At 44.0% G+C, this 22,448-nt stretch overlaps 1 protein-coding gene across 1 annotated transcript in view; it reads right to left on the minus strand.

Moving 5' to 3' along the window:
• FGF7 (fibroblast growth factor 7) overlaps positions 1 to 19,921 on the minus strand; it is a 285,430-nt gene extending 265,509 nt beyond the window's left edge. The window contains exons 1-2 of the mRNA XM_086958265.1: positions 19,444 to 19,921; positions 17,598 to 18,170 (exon numbers count right to left, since the gene is read on the minus strand). Coding sequence (XP_086814391.1) covers positions 17,598 to 17,883 — 286 coding nt within the window. The 5' untranslated portion in view covers positions 17,884 to 18,170; positions 19,444 to 19,921. The remainder of the gene's footprint in view (positions 1 to 17,597; positions 18,171 to 19,443) is intronic.
• Positions 19,922 to 22,448: the final 2,527 nt, after the last annotated feature.

Raw genomic sequence — 22,448 nt, forward strand, 5'->3', positions numbered from 1 at the left:
CCGACAAAGTGCCTGGAAACTGACATGTTTAGTGTGTCCCTGCTGGCTGTGGGAAAGCGAGGACAGCGTGCTTTGTGGAAGGCGCTCCTACAGCCCCGCACACCTGCTTCGAGCTGTGAGCACCCTGCTGTGAGCCAGAACCAGAGTGACTCTGAAGTGCCTGAAGGCAATCGGAGAAGGAAGCGGGTGAGGCTGAGGCAGGAAGGGGTGCAAGCCCTGTGGTGCTGCGGTCCTGCGGTGGGCAGTTATTGGGTTGGATGTAAATCAGAAGACGTTTTTTCCCACATGGGGCAAAGTGCAAATACTGGCACGCATTATTGGTGGGGAGAGAGGGGCCCAGTTATGCATGGCTTATGCAAGCATGGATTACCCCCATAGTGGTGGCAGTGTGGATAGCCAACAGATGCCAGTGGCAGCCTAGCACAACTAGAGCACGAAGGTGGCAGCAGATCTCAGCTGAAGACTTAAAAGGCAGGAGGAGGAGGTAAGTGCATTTGTTAATTGTGACTCTTAAGTATTATCTTAAGTATCATCTATCTACCAAAGATGCCTCCATTAAAGAAAAAAGGCGTAAAACTTGTGAAGCAGTAAAACGTAAGATTGCAGGAAGGAGGAGAAATGATGTATCGATAATAGGAGACCTTGTGCCTTCTCACCCCGTAGAAGACACTCAAGTAGGAGTCGGTGGAACCTCAGTAGTGAACAAAGCCCATTTATCAGAAAAATCACTGGCGGTCTCAAGTAAAGACTTTGTGGGAAAGCATTTTAAGCCCTCTATATTACAGGAAGTTACAAATATGGGACATGTGGTTTCATCTGGGGTGACCTTCAGGAGTCATTGATTGCACGAGAGAAGATAAATATGGACTTATTTGGGCCCTCAGGTGTGAGTCACCCCTGGCTTTCCTCTTCCCCATGTTTGTTTCGTCCATTAGAGCTGAGTTTTGCATGCTCTGGGAAAAGGACGTGGCATATGTCAGTGTAGAAAGTCTATCAGTGGATGTAAATGTAAATTGATAGGTAAATTGATACTTGTATAGTGCACTACTCACCCGCAAGGGTCTCAAGGCACTTGTACGAATACCGCTGTGGAACCCATCCTGGCTTTCCCTGTGAGGCGTCCACTCCTGGGCACCCCCAAGGTGGAGGCCAGGCATCCTTAGTGTTGTGGGGGCCGTTCTGGAGATTAGGCAAGCTATTGCCCTGAGTTGCAGAGTGGGACTCCATGATTGGAGTAGGCACCGAGGTGAGAATTATCTGGTCCGTGGAATTTTGAGCCCAAGACCCGCCGAGGCGGGGAATTGAACCCTGGTCCCTGGGCTAGACCTCTGCATCAGGGTCTGCCGCTCTAATCATTGAGCCACACTTCTCCACTGAATGGATGGTCACTCAAAGAGGGTATTGCCAGGAGGTCCCGATATATCTGGATAGGGTCCCAAGCTGACAACCAAGTGACATTGGCTACCTCTGCAGCAAATATCGACTCTACTATCAGGCCTATCCCCGATGTTAGGCATTCTGCTAAAGCTGAAAACATTACATGGGCTATTTGAAGCTTCATTAGCAGCAAATGAGTCATTGAGAGTGGAGACTGGAGTGTTAAAGAAGATATTGTAAGAATTAAAAGCAATTAGTTCATGCATGCCCTCATTGCTAAGACCAGTAATCCCTCAACCAGTGTCAAAAGTGGTGCTCCCGGGGCCACGGGGAACAGGCATATACCTCAGTTTATGTGTCCAAAAAGCTGATGTTAGTGAGGAGAAGGGACCATGGGTGGGGTGTAAGCTGGCCTTTGGATCAATTAAAGGGGAGAAAAAGGAGTCTGGGTTTAACAGTAAGGTCACCATCCCAAAAGTACAGGCCGGATCAAGCCCAAGCACAAGTGGCACCTTTTACCTCAATAAAGAGACGACTAATGATAAGAGAGGCAGGTGCAGAGAAGGGGGGAGCGCCAAAAAGGATTAAAGGTGAGGGTCTGGTTAGCACTGTCAAACTGTAAGCGGGAGCTAGGTCAAAGAGAAGAACCCACACCAGTAAAAGTTCCAAGGAAAGGAAGCTCTCCCGGCAGTGAGTCAGGAGCCCTAAGAATCCTGAGGCTTCTCAGGATCTAGAAAAAGACCTAGAGCTGGCATGCACCATGCGTAGGATGCCAAGAGTAAATAATGTGTACTTGGAGGTGGCTCGGAAGGGGGAAAATGCTAATAAATGGAAGCCTCTGAATAGGTCAAGTATTTGGATTATATTCTCATCTTGTAAGGTACTGGAGGAGATTGTGTCAAGCGATATTGAGTATATAGCCTTTACTCAGTCCAAAGCAGGTAGAGAGGTATCAAAAGTAGATTTTAGTTCTCCAGTGTTTGTAGACTTGGTATTAGAGGCAAGTGACATGCTGAATAAATTAGGACTGAGAATAGTGCAGGTGAGGTGGAACCTCGCCGCCCAGGTCCTCCCTTGTTAGCAAACCATGCTGGCTTAAGTCAGGAATAGCTAAACTTGGTGATTGGTGGAGAGGAAAGTCCGTCCCAATCCCGAGTGGTTGGGTATAATCATGGCTACCTAAAGGTAACTATTACATCCCAGCCACTGGATAGATTAACAGATCTGATCCCTCTACGCATTAGGTTTGTGCTTCTAAGCGTTGATAGGAAGAGTGTCTTTAATGGAGGGGCAGGTAGACTATGGAGCCTTTGCACCCGCCAGCTTGGGGGTTGTTTCCTGGAATGTATTTGGGCTGTAGAATTTAATAAAAGCAACAGATCTTTCACATTTATGGGAGGGAAATTAGATAATATGTTTCCAGGAGACCTGGTTGGCGGGTGAGGAGCTCCACCAGAGTGGATTTATGCAGTTTGTAAAAGATGGGACGAAATTGTGCCTTAGGCGGTTGGTATCGAGTAAATGCAGTAAGGGTGCAAATATTCTTCAGATAAGTAGTGATTGGCTACTAGCTTTCTCACTGGATCTCTATGAGGGTTGTCAGCAGCAAAATAGTTTGATAGTTGTGAATGTCTATATAAATCAAGAGGAGCTTCAGAAGTAGATGTGGGAGATGTTCCAGAGGGATGCTAGAGCTAGCAGAGCTCCCAGGGGTACCCCTTGATTCTCCTGCTAGGGGACAATAATCTACTCCTTGATCCAGGGAGGGTCAATTTTGAGGTTTTAGATGTGTCAGAGTGTTATGGTATCCCCAACGCAATTTTACCAAAATGTGATCAGTTCAAGTTTGAGAGGAAAATTGAATGTCTTCTCCTTGAGTTAGGGTTTGTATGCTTAAAAAGCCACTTTAAAGGGGATGATCCAGCAGCTCAAACATTTTTGTATGGGAATCATCAGTGCCCTATTGATTATATGTTTATTCAGGCATGTTTTTTTAACCTCGGTATAGAATTCAAGGTGTTAAGAATAAGGGGTATTGATCATTGGGGGTTAAATTTGGCCATAGGGGCGGCACCAATATCGAGGGAGCAAGTTATCCCAATGGAAGTAGACTTTTCAAAATGTTTAACAATGAGGATAGATGAAGAATACATTGACCAGTTGATGCAGTACCTAATCCTTCGTGAGATTGTCCTTGGTAGTGCGATAGGTCAACCAAACTTGGTATGGGATGCAAAAACCATTGCTGAGGTTGTAAATCGGTTGAGACTAGTAGTAAGGTTATGTAACAAGAAAGTGAACAAGCATTTGCAATATAATCTGTCTCGCCTTCGGTCCCTTATATGTATTTAGCTATGCAGCACATTAGCCTGGGTGCTGAAACAAATACTGTTCTTTAACATGGAGGGAAAGTAAGCACCAAACTGTGTGACACGCCAGGTATGGGTACACATGGAGAGAAATATTGCCTTTCAGCAGGAAATTGTATAGTCCAAAGCTCTGTTTTTAATATAAAATCAGGGCATTCAGTAATCATATCATTGAAAATACAAGATTTGAGAAAAATATTATTGTCTACGGGTGCTCGTGGAATACAATTTCTATGGACTGGAATATAGAGAATGCTAAAGTGATTCTGGTATTTTACTTATCGCTGCTGGTCGTTTTCGATCAAGAAAGTTAAATAGAGGCAGTTGACAGAATTTTTATTTTTTTTAAAGTCCCTCAGCAGAAAGCAATTATGGTATTTTACTGACCTCTACTGGTCGTTTTCTATAAAGACAGTTAAATAGTGACAGTTGAACAGAAAAAAAGTTCCTAAGCGAAAGCAGATCTCCAGAGCCCACAACGTACATACGCATATAAGTATATACTAAAGTATATACAAGAGGTCTTGAATGCTCGACCTAAAAAGGACCTATCTTGCCAGCCTCCTAAGCAGCAGTGGCTTGACAAAGAGTAAGTACTCGCTAGGAAGGAGTTTAGGAAAGCAGGAAGGGCGAGGCGACCCACCAGCCCTGTAAATGAAAACGAGGTCCATATCTGTAAGAAAAGGGAGTATGAGGCCCTGGTTATGAGAAAGAAGTAGGCTTTCTACCAGTCAAACTGAGATCTTAAGATCAGTACTTTACTAGGAAAAGACATGAGGGAGTTCTAAAAGTTGGTTCCAAGGAGAATTAGTATTGCATCCCTCTCCCCCGGCAAGATGTATGGTGCCAGAAACAGACTGGGTAACCTTTATAAGTTATATTTATAAGAGCAGAAAGATAACTGAGAGGGAGTGCTGTATACATTTTGGGGGAGGAAGCTTTGGAGTCTTTCTCCATTCAATCTATTGCCAAGTTAATAACCTCTCTAAATTTAACTAGAGTGGCAAGAACGGATAATTTGCCAGCAATTGTGATTAAGTCAAACCCAATTTGGTGGGCAGGATTTTCCTCAATTTTTTTTACAGCCATTACCAAGACTGGTATAGTACCTCCCAGCTGGAAGGACACAATAATTAAATCCATACACATAAGGAGCAATGAATGTTCCACGCAATTATCATTTGCTAAGCCTTCTGGATGTAGGTGCTAAATTGTTTTCTTAGGTTATTCTCAGGACTTTTACAGAATTGGATTGAGTGCAACGGAATTGTCCATATGGAGCAGGGGGGCATTGAACCCGGGCACTCAACAATAGATCATTGCTTCAGTGTGTGGGCCTTGGGGCACAAGGCGAAGGAAACAACTGGGAGTATATTCGGCTGTTTTGTTGATTTTAGTCCAGTTTTCGATTTGGTAGATCATAGTATACTCTGGGCTAAATTAAAAAAACAAGGTATCCTGCAATTCGTACTAGGAATCCAGCAGGATATATACTTGTGGAACTAGGCCATTGATTTGGATGAGACCCCTTCAGGGAGAATTTCTCTGAGAAATAAATAGGTTAAGGCAGGGCTTTGTCCTGGCCCACCACGCAGTTCTCCTTGTTCCTTGTCGACCTTCAGTGGGAGTTGTTAACTCAGTCCTTTTCACCCAAAATAAGGGGTAGACATGTGTCATGTCTACTCAATGCAGATGATTTGGCAATTTTGGACCTGACCCAAGTTGGCCTGCAGAGGAAGTTGACCAGATTCAATCATTATTGTGAGGCTAATAAATTGAAGATGAATCCGGAAAAAACAAAAATAATCCCTTTTGGGAAAAACGGGAAGCTGTATAAGTGGCTATTAGGTAATAGCAGGGTTGAGGTTGTATCGTCATATAAATACCTTGGTATGACGTTTACAAGACAGTTGCGCTGGGTCCTGCATAAAGAATTGGTGGAGCTGAGGGCAGCAGCAACAATAGGGGGCCTTGTTCATTTTAAGAATACCATTGATGGCCCTACCTGGTCTCTCCTTTTGACAGCTTGCAATTCAGTGGTCCTTACTCAATGCCTCTACGGGGCCAAGGCATTGTCCTTAAGTATTGAGGTAAGTTGGGAAGATGTGAGAGCAAGTGTTTGATCAAATTGTTAGCTCTCCCAAAAAGTGCTATGAGCCAGGCAAAAAGGCCAGAGACCTTTTAAGGCATGGGTAAAGTGGGCCCTGGCCAAGGGCCCAAATCTTTCAGGGGGCCTCCTGCTAGAGCCAACCCTGTTCTTGCTCTGATTGCCCCGATGACCTTGAATAATTCTTAACAGACTTTTTAAAATACTGTTTTCTTTTACTTTATTTTTTATGTGGGTGATGCATTAGAGTTTATTACAGACATTTGGCAGAGAAATGTTTGTTTTCCAACACCATGAACTGTCCATACAAAACAGTTTCTTTTAGATCAAAATAGGATCTCACACATGACAAATAACGAGGGGTCACAAAGATTATTAGCAATTATATTAGTGAGCTGCTGCTGAATTATAATATTGAAAACGCAGGTCACTATCCCTCAATATTAGATGTAAATTCATTTAGAATTTGTACCAGCATGCCTGTGCACTATCAGTGAACTGGCCAAAGAGGGCACAAAAGTGCTAAAATTGGATCATAAGTTGAAATCTGTTAGAATACGTTTGGCCCAGGCCCCCCAAAAATCCTTAAGATGTCCCTGAATTAATGCAAACAAAATTTTCACCACATGGGGAAATGTGTATGCGTTTATTAAGAGCAATTGAACATTATCACTAATATAGGTGGAAAATATTTTTCCCTGTAAACAAGCCGCTTTCCTGCATCACATTCAATATGTGCGATTTCCATAGTCTTAGTCAACCTGAGTTTGCAGGCATTCACCAAATTCACATAGCTATGCCCGTAACTCCCTTAACCATAGACTTTCATACATGCAATGAAGCCTGGAGCGACCCATATTTGGAAGGGGGGGGGTGTTCCCCGTCACATTTGTCCTGACAGGTTCTGGTCATGAACAGTATGAATAATTATGTAAATATTAAGCATCATGTGTGATCTGAACTCTGTTCTGCTGCTGTCGTCGATGGTGAGCTGTCGTCGATGGTGATAATCGGAACGCTTCATCAACACAGAAGTGGGAGCCTAGATCAGAGAGGAGGCCGCAACCAAAACACACCACAAAATCACGGCTGCAGCGTTCTACCAGCAAACCACCAAAGGAAGCCACACCTTCCGATGATGAGGGGTTACTGCCGAGTTGGGATCCTTTAGTAATCAAGGACCTAATTTAGAGTTTGGTGAACTGGTTACTCCATCACAAACATGGAGAAGTGTAAAATTGACTCCACCCCAAAGAACATGTTAGGAGTGCATTATAGCCAAATGCAGTCCGCTCTCGCAGACAGAGATGTTTTAAAGCATGGGCAAAGGGGGACCTGGTTCAAGGCTCCAGTCTTTCGGGGGGCCCTCTGATAGAGCCAGCTCTTTTCGCGACCTGATGGCCTTGAATAATTCTTAATAGACTTTTTAAAACACAGTTTTCCTTGAATTTATTTTTAACAAGGTGATGAATTAGAGTCTATTACAGACATTTGGGAGAGAAATGTTTGTTTTTCAACCCCATGAATTGTCCATAAAAACAGATTCTTTTAGATCAAATTAGGACTTCACACATGGCAAATAACGAGGAGTCAAAAGATTTTTCGCAATTATATTAGTGAGTTGCTGCTGAATTATAATATTGAAAACACAGGTAACTATCCCTGAATATTAGATGTAAATTCATTTAGAATTTGGAGGAGTGTGCCTGTGCACTGTCAGTGACCTGTCCAAAGAGGGCATGAATGATCTGAAATCGGATCATAAGTTCAAAGCTGTTACAAACAGGGGGTCCCAAAATACATTTGGCCTAGGTCCCCCAAAATTCTTAAGATTTCCCTGAATAAGGCAGGAAGGGAACCTGCAGGCTTGGATTTTTTTGGCCTATAAAGCAACCTTGCGATTTTGGGATTAACTTTGGATCTCAGAGGTACAGATGATATCAGCCTTATGTACTCTCGAAATAGGAAAGAGTGAATTAAGGTGGACAATGAAGGTCAGGAAAAGGCTAGCAGCCATCACAGGACCCTTAAAAATTGAATTAAAGATAACAGAGGCCTCCTATCTTTCTAAAGCAGGATTAATAGCAGCCTGTAGAAAAAAGTCTACATTGGTTGATATGGAGTATGTAGGGAATAGACTGTCTGCAAAGTATATGGTAGAATCTTGGGTAAAGAGTAGGGCAATTCCGTACTTATCAGCACTTCCTGACACCCGGCTACGCTTAGCACTATTAAATTTTGGGTAGCCTTAAATGTGCTCTATATAAATGAAATGAAAAATGTTAATTATTTTAAGATGCAGAAAACACACAGTTGTCTGGCGAGCCCATTGCGCTCTTAGTCAACCTTTCATATTTATTTGAAAATATTTGCGAGCCCCTGTAAAGAGGTGCTGTACCTAGTAACTTAATGTCCTTAGTTAGGGTCGTTTACAATAAGCATTAGGTGTTTGATACATTATTGACCAACAGTGATGACTTACAGCATGTTGACCATAGAGAGGATATGTTGGGTAGAGACATTACAAATGAAATGCCTGAAGTAGAAAGAGGACATAATAGACACACATATTTAAACTGTGATGGACAGTGTGATGGTTTATAAGGGGTGGTGCTAAATGAGGGTGTCGTAATATGGATGATTAGAAATGATTTCTAAACAAAACAAGGTTTGAAAAAATGAAGGAGACCGTGGTAAGCGCCCTGTACCATGTTATATTACATGCACGCGTGTGCAGGCATGCATTATTGTTGTAAATTAAGATGTCCACAGCGAGACATGAATAGTCGGTGAGGAGTCCAGCCAGCGGGCAGAGAGCGGTTGGGATCCATACCGGCTGGACGTGTCATGTCGTGAGTCATTGTACTTTTGGAATAAAACCACTACAACCATGCATTGCTTTGTGGACATTCACTCTTATTACATTGTCTGGCTTACAGTTTGTGAAGAGAGCTGCAGAGTTACCGAGGGAGAACTGTCTTAGGTGGGAAGTGTTAGGTGAGTGCAGCCAATGGGGCTGTCAGCCTCTGGTGTGAGGCCCGTGCCAGAAACGGGGAAGGTCCTTCTGCTTCTAACATATCTGTGCTGGCTATGAGTACATAAAAACTATTAAGCTACAACTACAATACTATAGTGTAAAGTCAAGGACAGTCTCAATGAAATGACATGGCCCTCTCACAACATTTAGCTGATGCTGTTTGTAGAAAGACGCTAAAAAGTCATGGAGGAGAATCTGGCTGTGCAGGGACTTTGTGGTTGACTGGAGATTGGGCGTGGCACAAAATGAGCTGCAGTTTTGGGGGTGTGTGAGGAGCACTCCTATTTGAACTTTTTTCTCACTCTAATCTAATGGTGCTGCAACTGTTCAGGTTTGTCATGCCTGTGATTAGTAACAAGTTATGAGGGGTTGAACACTCATCTAGTTGCGCACTGTGCACATGGTGTTATCCTACACCTTAATTAATTATACACTATCTCCTTTGTATACAATTGTTCATCAGTTATTTATTATCATAATCTGATTATCTTCAATCAATCAACTTGTATTACATTCTATAATTTTTATACACTTTTGATCACAATATTTTAACAATACATTGTTGGATATTCACTATGTTTGCACTTTATAGCCAATTATTACATTTTACATTTTACATTTTATCAATTCCTGCCCAATGCATTTTGGCACTCAATAGTGCCTTCATCAGGGTATGATCTGAAAAAATAAAGAACAAATTGTGTAAGTGTACTGTGTTTAATGTGTGCCATGGGAGCGATTACTTGTGAATAGTACCGTTTCATACCTCTCTGTGTTGTTTCTGTTATCAGTCAGCTGAAATAAAACCACGAAACCTATTGTTATTTTAAAACCATAAGATTTACGAAGTTAAATCTAAGCCATAAGAGCCATACCATCATGCTTACCCAATGATTTCTGGGACTTGTTGTTCTCTGGGGAAAAAATGTACGAAAGCCTTACGGTTAAATGTAATCATTCCTTTTTATCAAGGGATGACTGAATGTGAAGATGGAATTATAATGGATCCTACCTTGTCTTCACTGGTTATAATGGCCTGTAAACGCATAATAGGACGTTTAGATATTTCCTTGGGATTTCGATAGAACGAATGTCCTAACAGTCGGAAGTGATAGACATACCTGTTGAATGACTATTATCTGCCTACAAAAGAAATAAACGGATTGCATAAGTATCATTATGCTCATATTACCGACTATGTCTACAAACGAGGAAAACCGAATGTAGAGAAATAGTACCTGTAGTTTCTGCCGTCGCTGCTCTTAAATGTCTGCTCGCGTTGAGTTAACCTAGTGTGAATAGCGGTCTCGAGGCGTCATTCTCATGTTTACCATTTACTGGTTCACACTGCGTATTAAACACTAACGACGTACTAAAGCCTGAATGTGCATCGTAGTCTGGTGCCATTTCAATGCGCCATTTTGTAATGTATAACGATCTTATGGAATTATACATGTTTCTGCGGGGTCCGTTGTTATTCTTTCATAAAAGATGGAATTACTCTTGGAATAATTTATGCGTTGCTCGGGGCCAAGTACTCAATCTCATTTTTCTTTACATCACTTACGATTATAGAACGAGCTAGTTGTGGAGATCTGGGTTTAATCCATCACCGTTCTTTAGCGCACTCTGCCACCCCAGTTCAGACATGGCTATATGCAAATCAGTTTGACCCTGTGCCTCATGGGAACAGTCCAGCCCGGACCGGAAACAAGCTTCCGAGGACCGGTTTCTGGCATTCCAGCCGTCTTCAGCCCGGCTTGCTTGAATCCAGTGGCAAAGTGAGCAAGGGACTCATGTCTGAGGATACCCTGCCACACTTATGGTGGCCAAAAGCGGTACAAAAGAGGGTGGTGATGGACGGAGCATCTGAATCAATCAAACACTCGCACCCAGTCAAAAGATCTGGGTTTAATCCATCACCGTTCTTTATCCCACTCTGCCACCCCAGTACAGACATGGCTATATGCAAATCAGGCTGACCCTGTGCCTCATGGGAACAGTCCAGCCCGAACTGCCAAGCCATGTCTTCCCTGGACCAGAAACAAGCTTCCGAGGACCGGTTTCTGGCATTCCAGCCGTCTTCAGCCCGGCTTGCTTGAATCCAGTGGCAAAGTGAGCAAGGGACTCACGTCTGAGCATACCCTGCCACACTTATGGTGGCCAAAAGCGGTACAAAAGTGGGTGGTGATGGACGGAGCATCTGAATCAATCAAACACTCACACCCAGTCAAAAGATCTGGGTTTAATCCATCACCGTTCTTTAGCCCACTCTGCCACCCCAGTTCAGACATGGCTATATACAAATCAGTCTGACCCTGTGTCTCATGGGAACAGTCCAGCCCGAACTGCCATGCCATGCCTTCATCACCACCCGTTTTTGTACCGTAAGGTACTCGGTGAGCACTGTTTGTTTGAGCAGTGGGGCTTAATCGGAGGTTTATGTCGCCAAATGCATGGCTTTGGGGATGTGTTAAGTGTATGCTGATACAGCATATTTCTGCGGAAAAGTATCTGATTTTGATTCACATTATAAACCTTCTTAATAAATGTAGATTTGCAGTAGCATAGTATTATATGTAGTGAAATGTAATATCTAAACCTGCACTTTTCGTTCTCACTGTATAAAATACTTACATGGGGCAGGTTAACGAAAAGTACTATAGGCAGCTTGCAATAGCACAATTCATATAATCTGAGGACACTCGGAAAGCCCATGAATAACACACCTTTGTTGTTCATAACAGAGCCGGTCAGATTTGTATGTTGTGTGTGGGACCCCACTTTGTGTCTATTCCATCACAAACCAGTAGTGCCGGGAGCGAGAAAAGAAGGCATGTGGTACCCACTCTCAATATATACTGCAACATGTGTCTTATGTCTCCTCCCCACTTCCGTGCATCGCTCAAATGCCTCCTCCTTCAGTTTGTTGAACAGAAACTGTCTAGCCTCTCCTCTCCTCGCATGTTACCTCATTTCTCTCAGTGCACTCATTCCAGTAGGGCAAGGAGGGAGGTGTTTGCACACGACAGCCCCTAAGACTCAAACCTGTTGCTATACAGATGCAAGCATGTCTTTGTTGCTCAGAGGCTTTAGAAAAACAGGGTGCTGAAGGAGGGTTGGGGGGGGGGGTGAAGGGGCAACAGAGATAGGCCACTACAATTAATCTGATGGAGGCCGCACGAAATGCTGTGTTTCACTCTGATGTTTTACCAGTGCTGTGTCACTGTGGTGAACAATGACTTTCAGAATCCAATGTTGCCTCCTTTAGCAATTAAAGATGCTCATTCATAACAAATGAAGTGGAAAAGGTACCGTCCTATAAATAAAAAATACAATGATGACTCAACAGACTTCAGTTTACAAGCCAGTGCGGTGAAAAGGGTACACTGTATGTCAGTTAAAAAGCACACACATTGCCGGTAGAACACCTCTAGCAAGTTATGCAGATTAGAAAAGGCTGGCGACCATAGGTAAGGCAGCCACACTATATTGTTACAGACCACGATAAACGTGAATTATATCAAACATTACAATATATTTTTGATTGCCACTTTGAAGCTATCGAATTACAGCGTCCATCGTAATGTCGTTTCACAAGCGGTAATTAAAATCAGGCCAACCTGATTATGTAATGTAATAATCAGGGACTTCCAACATGGTGACACCTGGGTGTGATCTGCACTTGTTCAAAAGAAATCCTTCAGTACGCTCTATATAACACCCACTGAAATTGAAAGTTGCTCAGGACACCTGTTCACCACCAGCCTGCACAGATGAAGGAATCTCAGTAGCCGAAAACAATATTAAAAAGGCTCAGAAGCTCTACCAGTATAAGTAAATTGAGTTTGCTGTCAGAATGAGGCAGACTGTTAAATATGTAAAACATAATGCAGTTCCTTCCATTGGATGTCCTCTGTTATGGAAAGTAAGCATTGCTCTTTATATTAGACTCAGAGACAAGGTAAATCACCTTAAGGTGGGTGTTTGTGTATTAAATCAGGTTGGGCGCCCCTGGTTCATAGGGGACAGATAGTAGGAGTGATAGTAGCTCGCTCAGTGAAAGTGGGTGTGTAATTTTGAATATCGGAATAATTTATTCTTGAATCTGTGCTGTCAAATCCCCTAAACATCCGTACGGAGGCACCCCCTTAACATTAAAACCAGACAGACATACAGCTAGAATCCTACTTACCTCCCCCCACAAACTGCAGGTCTCAGCTTGACATACACAAGGCAATGGCACAGAGACCTTTACAGTGAGCTGCACTGCGCCTCCAACATATAATCAAATCATTTGGGTTGAAAAGAAGGAAGGATACGCTTTTTGACAGAAGACAAAAATATTCCTTTAGCCGATACCTTTAGTAGAAAATAAGAATAGAAATGTACAACACAGGATTCACTGCAGCCGATTGCAGCGCAGTGCACTTGAGAGCAAGATAAGGCTCGAAGATCATCCAAGAACAAGGGTCCCCAACAGCAGAAATCTCGAATTACAACAACTGCCTACACTTTGCTACATCCCAGCAGTGAGAACATGCAGAGGATGATTAGAATGCGCAGAGAAGCTGTAACCCATCGAAAAAAATGCGCTGCTTTTCAGTGTACACATGATCTGTCTAAACATATATATGATGTTATGCACATAACAGACACAAGAACAGTACTCTAAACGTTTGTCTTAACTAAAGGAAACGATAGAATGATTGCATAGACCCATTCCATTCCAACTGAGAAATAAAAATATGAAATGATCGGGCAGTAGCAAGTGGAAAAAAGAATGTCCAATTCGGAACCGCTATTACACTATAAGGAAGGAGAAGGCTGACGAGACCCAGAAGTGCCATGGAAAAAAGATCTTCAAATGTTAGAGTTGAATGTTTGGAGATGTTTTGAGATAGTTGGGGGGATTATTTTCTATTTCAACTAAATCAGAGGCCTAATTTCTCAACAACTGTCATGTCTGTGGACATTCCTGTTGTTTATTGCCTCGGTCGTGGTACACTGTGCATGGCATGGTAGCTGCTATCTTGATGAAAAGAAGCCCATTTTACAGCTTGAAATGGGCCCCTCGAAGCTATCATCCCACTTCTGAAATCTTCTCGCTGCGGTCATAGAGTACCAAACTTTAATTGCCCTTTAACTTTTTCCCATTTTGAAAGTTTTAGACCAACATTTTTTCCTACATTTCCACTTCAGGTTTTGACATGGGAAGACGTGGGACTTTGTTTTAGGTGCAGCCTTGCACTTCTGTTGAAGTCTCTGCAAGCAATGTGGATGAGCACTGTGGAACACCCTTGTGACAACCAGGAAAGGATTGTACGTTAGCGCTGCTATTCTCTGTGTAACAGCTACTGGAAGCTACTTTCCATGGATAACCAAATTAAGAACATACTAACCATTGGAACGTGGTGCATTAGCACTCACATTTATTGATAGAATTAGGTTTGCTATTTAACATATCTGCAGCACTGGATAACAGAATGAAGTGTTTCCAAAACAGAAGACACTGAGGGATGGAAACCTACTGTCAAGGTAGGGAGACAGTACTCAGACTAAACTGAGTTGTGGTTATTTGTTGACATGCTAAGGAGCACACAATTTAGCCAAGCTTGGAGCTGGTAATAAAACATCTGCCTACCGCCTCTGAAGTCAGCTATTAGTCTCTGGAGAGGTGGGTGCCTTTATTGAGCTCTACCTGTTTGGAGCTCCTTTTCTTTCGCATTTTTACACAGCAGGCAGCACAGCTTGGTAAAAGCTTCTTCAGTTGCTAGCTATCAATATGGATTCATGACAAACCTGGTGCACTACAAGTCCAGTCTGTCTTGGAAAGTTCTGTTCTATTAACATGTGATGACTATGCACTAAAGCATCTGCTGCATTGTTCACTGAGAATGTTTAAGTATTTGATAAGGGTACAAATAAATTGCCTTTCATTTGAGTAATGTCTGTATTCAAGAATGTTTCAAAATCAGAAGTTTTGTGTGGCACATTTTTTGACAATGCCCAATAATGTGTTATTCGTCAAATAAATGTTATTCTTAAAATTCCATTTTGATAATGAATCTGTTATGTATTCGCTTTTCAACGCTACGTATCTTACAAATACCTTTTGAGCAGTATAAAGAAGCAGCTACATATCATCCTTTACACTCATTTAAAAGTGGACGATCAAACCTGTAACTTTTATATTCATGGGTGAGGCACCCCTGTCAACAAAGGTCCCGGATAGTTTCTAAGAGTTCGCCATGGTAGCAAGTTAAGACTGTCAGAGGGAGCCCAGGAGCATATCTGTTTAGCGTTGAAGTGCAAGTTCATCTGGATGGAAGGGGGAGGGGGGGGGGTGCGGGGGGGGGCTAGTAATTCAAGCAGGCGTTTCACTTTCACAGGTTGGGTCTGGTTTTACCAAAACCTTTTAAAACGTTGACAACACCTAAGGTACTTTTGTAAATTCAGTGGCATTTCTAGATGCCATATTTGGGAGAGTTGAGTCATTTGGAATAGAGCCTTTGGCCAATTCCCAGTGGACTGGTAACTACTTCGAGGGCAAACAGCTCTCCCTCAAGAAGTACAGACTGAAGAGGCAGGCTGGGGCAGGTGTAGGCAGCATAGGGTGCGAATGCGGCTCATGTGACTCTCTATGCACGTTCTAATGTCTGGGTGTTATAGCGTCGTAGTCCCTCCCCCCCTAAGTCCTTCCCGTCAACAAAACGCAATTTGAGGTTTAGCAAGACTGAAAGAATGTGCAAAGTTGCTTCAATTTCAACGCTTCTGCTAGTTTTCTTCTTCTTTCTTCTGGGCGAAAAATGCACTGTCAATAGATAAGGATGCATACGTTTTACTGTCATCCCTTCCCAACCAGAAGTGGCTGCACGCCTGTCTTCAGGGATGTGAACATAAAGTGCTAACACAAATTTAGACTTGCATAAATAAAGTGACAGACATCCTATTCCAGCCCCACTCGCATCGCCTCTATTTATAAAAGTGTGCTCCGTGAATCAGCTACTTTAATTTTAGATTATTATAAATATCTCCAGATAATCTCTTCTTAATGAACCTATTTTCTTGCAAACGATGTGTGTGGTGTGAGGTAAGGTTCTGTTTCGAGGAAGTCTTGCGCGGCTCAGAGACGCCCCCATTGTCAAGGCTCATCGTTGTTTATGCTCTTGCCTTGCAGTCTGTCTCTGACTGCTGTCCCGCTCCTTGCGGATTCTCTATAAACTTCTGAAAAATCCGATGTGTTCTCTTTTATGTACCATGGGAACGTTTCCTACCCAGGACTGACAGCACTAGGCGTGGCAAGTAAATGTCAGCTACTGTATCAAATATCAATTCATGTGTCAAAAGCGACGTCTGGTCTGGGGTGGAATCGGTCTCTAACAATCACAAGGGGAAGGGTGACAGTTTAGGATACCTCACACAATGAAGGTAACACGTTCTTATGTGTAAAGCAGCCAAAGCCCCATTTTGAAGGAAGGACTGGAACACAATGTTGCTTTCAAAATGATCCAACGTTTAAATCTGATGGTATATTTGGGTGATTTCCCTTACGGTGGTACACACGCAGGTAAAATATGTAGATCAATTTAACTCCAGGCAACATATTCATATATAGGAATGGTTAGTGAAAATAAAGGTGGCATATGCCAATTTGTGTCAAAAAAGTCCTTAGCTTTCTGAATGCTGCAAGAGAGAAACTTACTAGTATTACTGCGACATCTAAGCATGGTATGAATTCTGCAATATTTTACAAGCGATGACTCTGAGAGTAAAGGCTACAGCCAGACTGTCGTAAGCTTTTTTGTAATACATTTTGCAAACCGATGTCATCGCAAAAGCTTATTTTCAAAACATATATTTTTTATTTTTTCATGTCATTATTTACAATTGTCCCACTCAGCTCTGATACGGAGGACGAATTTGAGCATTTTGCATGGAATTAAATATTTTAGGTGTTTAGGGTATGTTTTCAAAATGTGAGAATTATTTTCAACGGACCTTTATCGAGCTCAACTCAAATGAATATGCTGCAAAGGATGCAAAATATATTTACTTCACTGCACGCCTACCAAGAGACGTTCTATACTCGTTCTGCCCACTGAAGAAGTATTTAAAAACCCGCCAAATGGGATTTGGCCATTTACTTAACTTCTTTTTAGGTGGATTCTTCTGGCCTCGTTTACTTCGATACTTGCCAAGAAGTGAAAATAAACGTGAAATAACAATTGTATGCAAGTGCGCAATATAGACGTTCACTGGCAACAAGTTTGTTATTGCCCCCATGTCTGTTTAACTGTTGAAACATACAATCGGACTGTAAAACTAGGCAATTCCGATTCCATCTGTAACTAATACATTAGCAGAACCACAGCATGCCAGCACTATATGATTTAATGGGATACTCTTTAAATGAACTCCAAATGTTTTGCTGCAACATACACCAGACCTGTCCTTGTGTTGGCAAAGGAAACATATTGCACACACAGCAAGGGGTCATCTTGCAGAAGGCGCTGCCTACCTCACAGGAGGTACCTCTAGGTGTGCTTGGTGCTTACTCGTTGCAAGTTGTCTTCCTAAAGTGCGCAATTGGCTAGGGAAATCTTTTATTATCCTAGCAAACTAAAGAAAGTGGTCACCGACCTGTTTCAAACACCTTTAAGACCTGACATATCAAGAGAGAGAGAGATTGATGCGGTTCACTTACTGTAGATGTTGTTTGGCTCCGTTGTCCCGGTCACATTGCCGTCTTTGTCAATCCTCAGATACCACTGTGTTCTACAGAAGAGTTTTCTTTTTCGCACATCCCCTCCCTCCAGGTGGGTATAACTCCTGGTGTGGCGCTCCGGGCTGGAGCAGTTCACATTTGCCGCCATTTGTTCGGGAGTCATGTCATTGCAAGCCCAGGACATGGAGCCCAGCAAGAAGATAATGTGGAAGCACGGTCTGTAGAGCAGCGTTGGCAGGATCCAAGTTAGTATCCATTTGCGCATTATAGTGCAGTGCTCTGGGTTTTCCTGAACAACATAATGAAACTCAGATCTCAATGGATTGCTGCTGCGAGGCACGCCGCCCGCGTCCTTCCTGCCCAGCGGATAGTAAAGTGGTCTAGATGGGAGGACGCACGCCTCCTGGAGTGTGGCTCCTCGTTCTTCTGGTGTCCCTGCTCTCGGGAGCCCGTTTGTGGACGGTATCCTCTAGAAAGCCAAGTTAGAGAACTCCTGGTGGTCGTGACCTTTCGTGCTGCTCGAGTCCACTGCCAGCACTGGGAGGGAGAGAGCTGCGAGAGAGAAGACAACTGTAGTGAGGCTGAAACATTCTGGGGTAACAGGAGGGCATCCCTAGCTGGGCTGACGTACGCGCACGCCACATTCACTACACGTCCTACCTCTGTATTCAACTCTGTGATTAGGTTAGGCATGCACGGACCCGGCAATAGTCACTACAGCGCTGCACGGACCGGGCCATGGCACCATCTACAGCACTTCACGGACCGGGCCATAGACCAGCACAGCACGGACCGGGGCATGGGCCATCTAGAGCACCGTACAGACCGGGGTATAGACCGTCTATAGCACTGCATGGACCGGGGCATAAACCGTCTACAGCACTCACTGCACGGACCGGGCCATAGACCATCTACAGCACTTCACGGACCGGGACATAGACCATCTACAGCACTGCGCGGACCGGGGCATAGACCAGCACAGCACGGACCGGGGCATAGTCCGTCTATAGCACTGCACGGACCGGGGCATAAACCGTCTACAGCACTGCACGGACCGAGACATAGACCATCTACAGCACTGCACGGACCGGGGCATAGACCAGCACAGCACGGACCGGGGCATAGTCCGTCTATAGCACTGCACGGACCCGGGCATAGACCAGCACAGCACGGGCCGGAGCATAGACCGTCTATAGCACTGCACGGACCAGGGCATAGGCCATCTAGAGCACCGTACGGACCGGGGTATAGACCGTCTATAGCACTGCATGGACGGGGCATAAACCGTCAACAGCACTGCACGGACCGGGGCATGGACCATCTACAGCACGACACAGACCGGGGCATACACCATCTACTGCAATTCACGGTCCAGGACCGGGAGCATCTAAAGCACTGCACAGACCGGGGCATAGACCATCTACAGCACTGCACGGGCCAGGACAGGGAACATCTACAGCACTGCTCGAACCCTCACAAGCACTGCACGGACCGGGACATATACCATCTACAGAACTGCACAGACCGGGACAGGCTACAGCACTGCACGGGCCGGGGCATACACAGTCTACAGAACTGCACGGACCGGGGCATACACAGTCTACAGAACTGCACGGACCGGGGACATAGACCGTCTACAGCACTGCACGGACCGAGACATATACCATCTACATAACTGCACAGACCGGGACAGGCTACAGCACTGCACAAACCGCGATGTAGACCGTCTACAGCACTGCATGGTATACATGAAGCTATTCGGCACGTTACAATCTGAAGCTGTCTGGGCGCTTGGGTGCGCAGCGACGCTCACCTGCACACTTACCTCTGCGCGCCACCATGCCTCCGCTGGAGAGGCCGCTCATGTTCCCGCTCCGCTGTCAGGACCCGCTCCCCGCCGGAGCTCACGCTTTGCATGGAGTTCAGCGGGGTCTACCGGGGGCTGCTACCTCGCGTCGCTTTTGTAGCAAACTCAAAAACCAGAAGGGAGCAGCAGACTTCCCAAAAGTGTGCGGCGCTCCTCACTGCTCCGTTGGCTCGCTCCTCGCCCCCCTTGATAACAGCTGCACATGCGAGGGTGCCATGACTGCGCTGTCTCTGCAACACGAGATGAAGCCGCTCCAGCGAGCTACGAACTATTTCTCAACTCGGGAAGATTCCAGCAGAAGCACGCTCGTAGCTCCCTCTGATGACCGCAGGACACCAGCAGCAGCATTTTATTCTTCCTGTGCTGCTGAGTGGCTCGCTCTAATTACTTCCAAGTGGGGACAACAACAGCTCTCCGCACAGATGGCAGTCCTACTGAGAGAGGAACAGGAGGAGAGAGAGAAAACCCCTCTTGCGTGTTGATTTATGGAAAGAATTACGATTCTAAAGTCCTGGGACCTCCCTCGGTATAGTGAGGAGCCGCGGGTTAGGATACGTGACGTCCATAAAGTAGTGCCCGCTGACGCACCACCACAGTCCACTTATGGGCCGCTCACACCCCTGTATGCCGTTGTCTTGTGATGCTTTGAAAAGTAACGCCCTTCGAAACATTTGAGCAGATACTGCCAAGATAGGGTCTGTTTGCGTCAACATAACATGCATTTTTAGGGGTTATTTCACAGTCCCCGTGAACTAACTTAGCATTTTAAAATTCGCCTAAGACGAGTTAACACTAAGCAACGACCACGTTTATGTTTCAGGACATTAAGGCTGTATTGATTTACAGCGTACATCAGGCTCCTGTGCCCTTTCAGTCTTTGCACGTGTCAAAAATTATACAACGTGCTGTAAAATGTAATTTTTTTTATTATATACAATATTTTCCCTCTGGGAGCGCAGCTTAAACCAACGTTTTACTAGCAATGAGACAGCCCTGTCCAGTAGAATGTTGTGCCTCTATTCAAGTGCATTAATGTTTTGCACTACCAGCCCAGAACTCCATTGAGAAGCACTCTTCAGGCAGGGGGGCTAGCACACTGCTGATATACGTTACTTTTTCATATATTGAGAGTGGCGCACAGGCGGCGCAAGTGGCTTGTAAATAAGACCCTTAGTAGCCAACACCAACATGTGTGACTGTTGTTAGGTGAAATGAGCTCTGGTAACAAGTAAAGATGCCTATAGCCAGACCTAAAACGCTCTCTTCAGTGCCATGCATTTTTGCTGGTGAGTATTGGCGAGTGCCTGCATGTGCCTGTGTGTGTGTGTGTATTTGAGAGGGGGTAATCACTAATTCCAAAGGTCTTTTTGAATCACTCAATTTTTCAGTTTCAATCTTTATTCAGTTATTTGCAAAAAACAACCATAAAAGCACAATTTAATATACATTATAAAAACAAATTGATAAAAGAGACCACAATATCCACAGGAATAAAACACAATTAGTCTGTAGGTGAGTATATACAACAATATGTACAACAATATCAAGCATTATCCCTCCATGCTGATTCTAAATTTTAGGGCTAATTTTAAAAAACAGATTACAAATAAAGAGCATTCGTTATTTAGCAGCTGTAGGTGACAAAGTGCAGGTTTAATCTGAGTAAAATTCAGTCTTTTAAGGAGAAGCTTAAAATAAGCCCTCCGGGGAATATCATAAAAAGGGCAAAAGAATAAAAAGTGCACCAAGTCCTGCGGAGACACACAGTCGCAGCCGCAGGTAGGTAACACTTGGCCTTGGTGGCTGCCTCTTGGAACGGCTAACAATAAGTGAAAGAGGTTCAGCCGAAACCTAATTAACAGGAAACGGTCAAAACTCGACATTGGCCAGGTCAGGTATGGTTCCATGCTTAAAGTGGTTTGTATGAAAACATAGTTTCTATTGCTGCTTTTCTTTAGATCCACCTCCTCCCGCTGGAATAGCTGCAAAGAAGGAAAGTGTTTTTCACAAACTTTACATCGGTTACTGTAATTGAGTCGGGATTTTAGAAAAGTTCCGGGCGCCCCAATGCAGTGAAACATTTTTTAAAGTATTTTAGCCACAGGATTTTTAACATGTTATCCCATGTCAGTGCCTCTCTCAAGAGCTGGTGGTTTAGCCGGAGGTCTTTATTTAGCCAGCATTTCAGCCAGAATGTTAAAGGCCGAAGTGCAATGGTATCACCTAAATAGGGGGAACCTAATTCCTCATGCACTATAAAATTGGCGGTTCCTCTTGGAACCCCCAAAAGCTGTTTCAAGAAATTATTTTCTGCTACCACCAAGTCCTTAACAATCGTGTGCCCCCATAACTCGCTTCCGAACCAATCGGGTGACATTCTTAATACCAAATGGGGGGGAAAAAATCATGCAGTTCTAGCTAAAGCTAAAGCTAAAGGGAGAGCATTGTTGACATTTTAAAATCCACCTCACAGGGGCAGTTTGTATATGATGCAGGAGAAGGGGATTGCAGGGGGAAGTTAGGTGACTTCATTTTATAAGGCTGCTTGCTACTGTCAATGAGGTTACCTGCAAAGATAGGGCCATAGAGCGGGAGGCAAATTCTCATTTAGTAAGCTTCAACAATTAGATATCCGAGAAGGGATTCTGAAGAAAATGCTGAAGTCTGATATAGTGCAATATATGCCCAACATACATTAGAGCAGATAAAGCTCAAATCACACATAAAATACTGAGAAGCAATTGTGAGAAGTTGGCCTGGTATGTGATGTTCACTATTCTAGTGAACACCTTGCCCCAGTCCAAATCGACCCTTATGGTGATTGGCTGTAAGTCCACCTTATAGACCAGCTATCCTATTGGTAGCATGGACAAAAGCAGTCTTAGGCTAAACTCAAGAGGGCATGTGAAGCCAGCTGTTTTACCATATGCAATCCATTTAATACCAAATAAAAGGACACCACA

This window comes from Lissotriton vulgaris, chromosome 2_1 (genome assembly GCF_964263255.1).
Source record: "Lissotriton vulgaris chromosome 2_1, aLisVul1.2, whole genome shotgun sequence".
In the NCBI taxonomy this organism is placed as follows: domain Eukaryota; kingdom Metazoa; phylum Chordata; class Amphibia; order Caudata; family Salamandridae; genus Lissotriton; species Lissotriton vulgaris.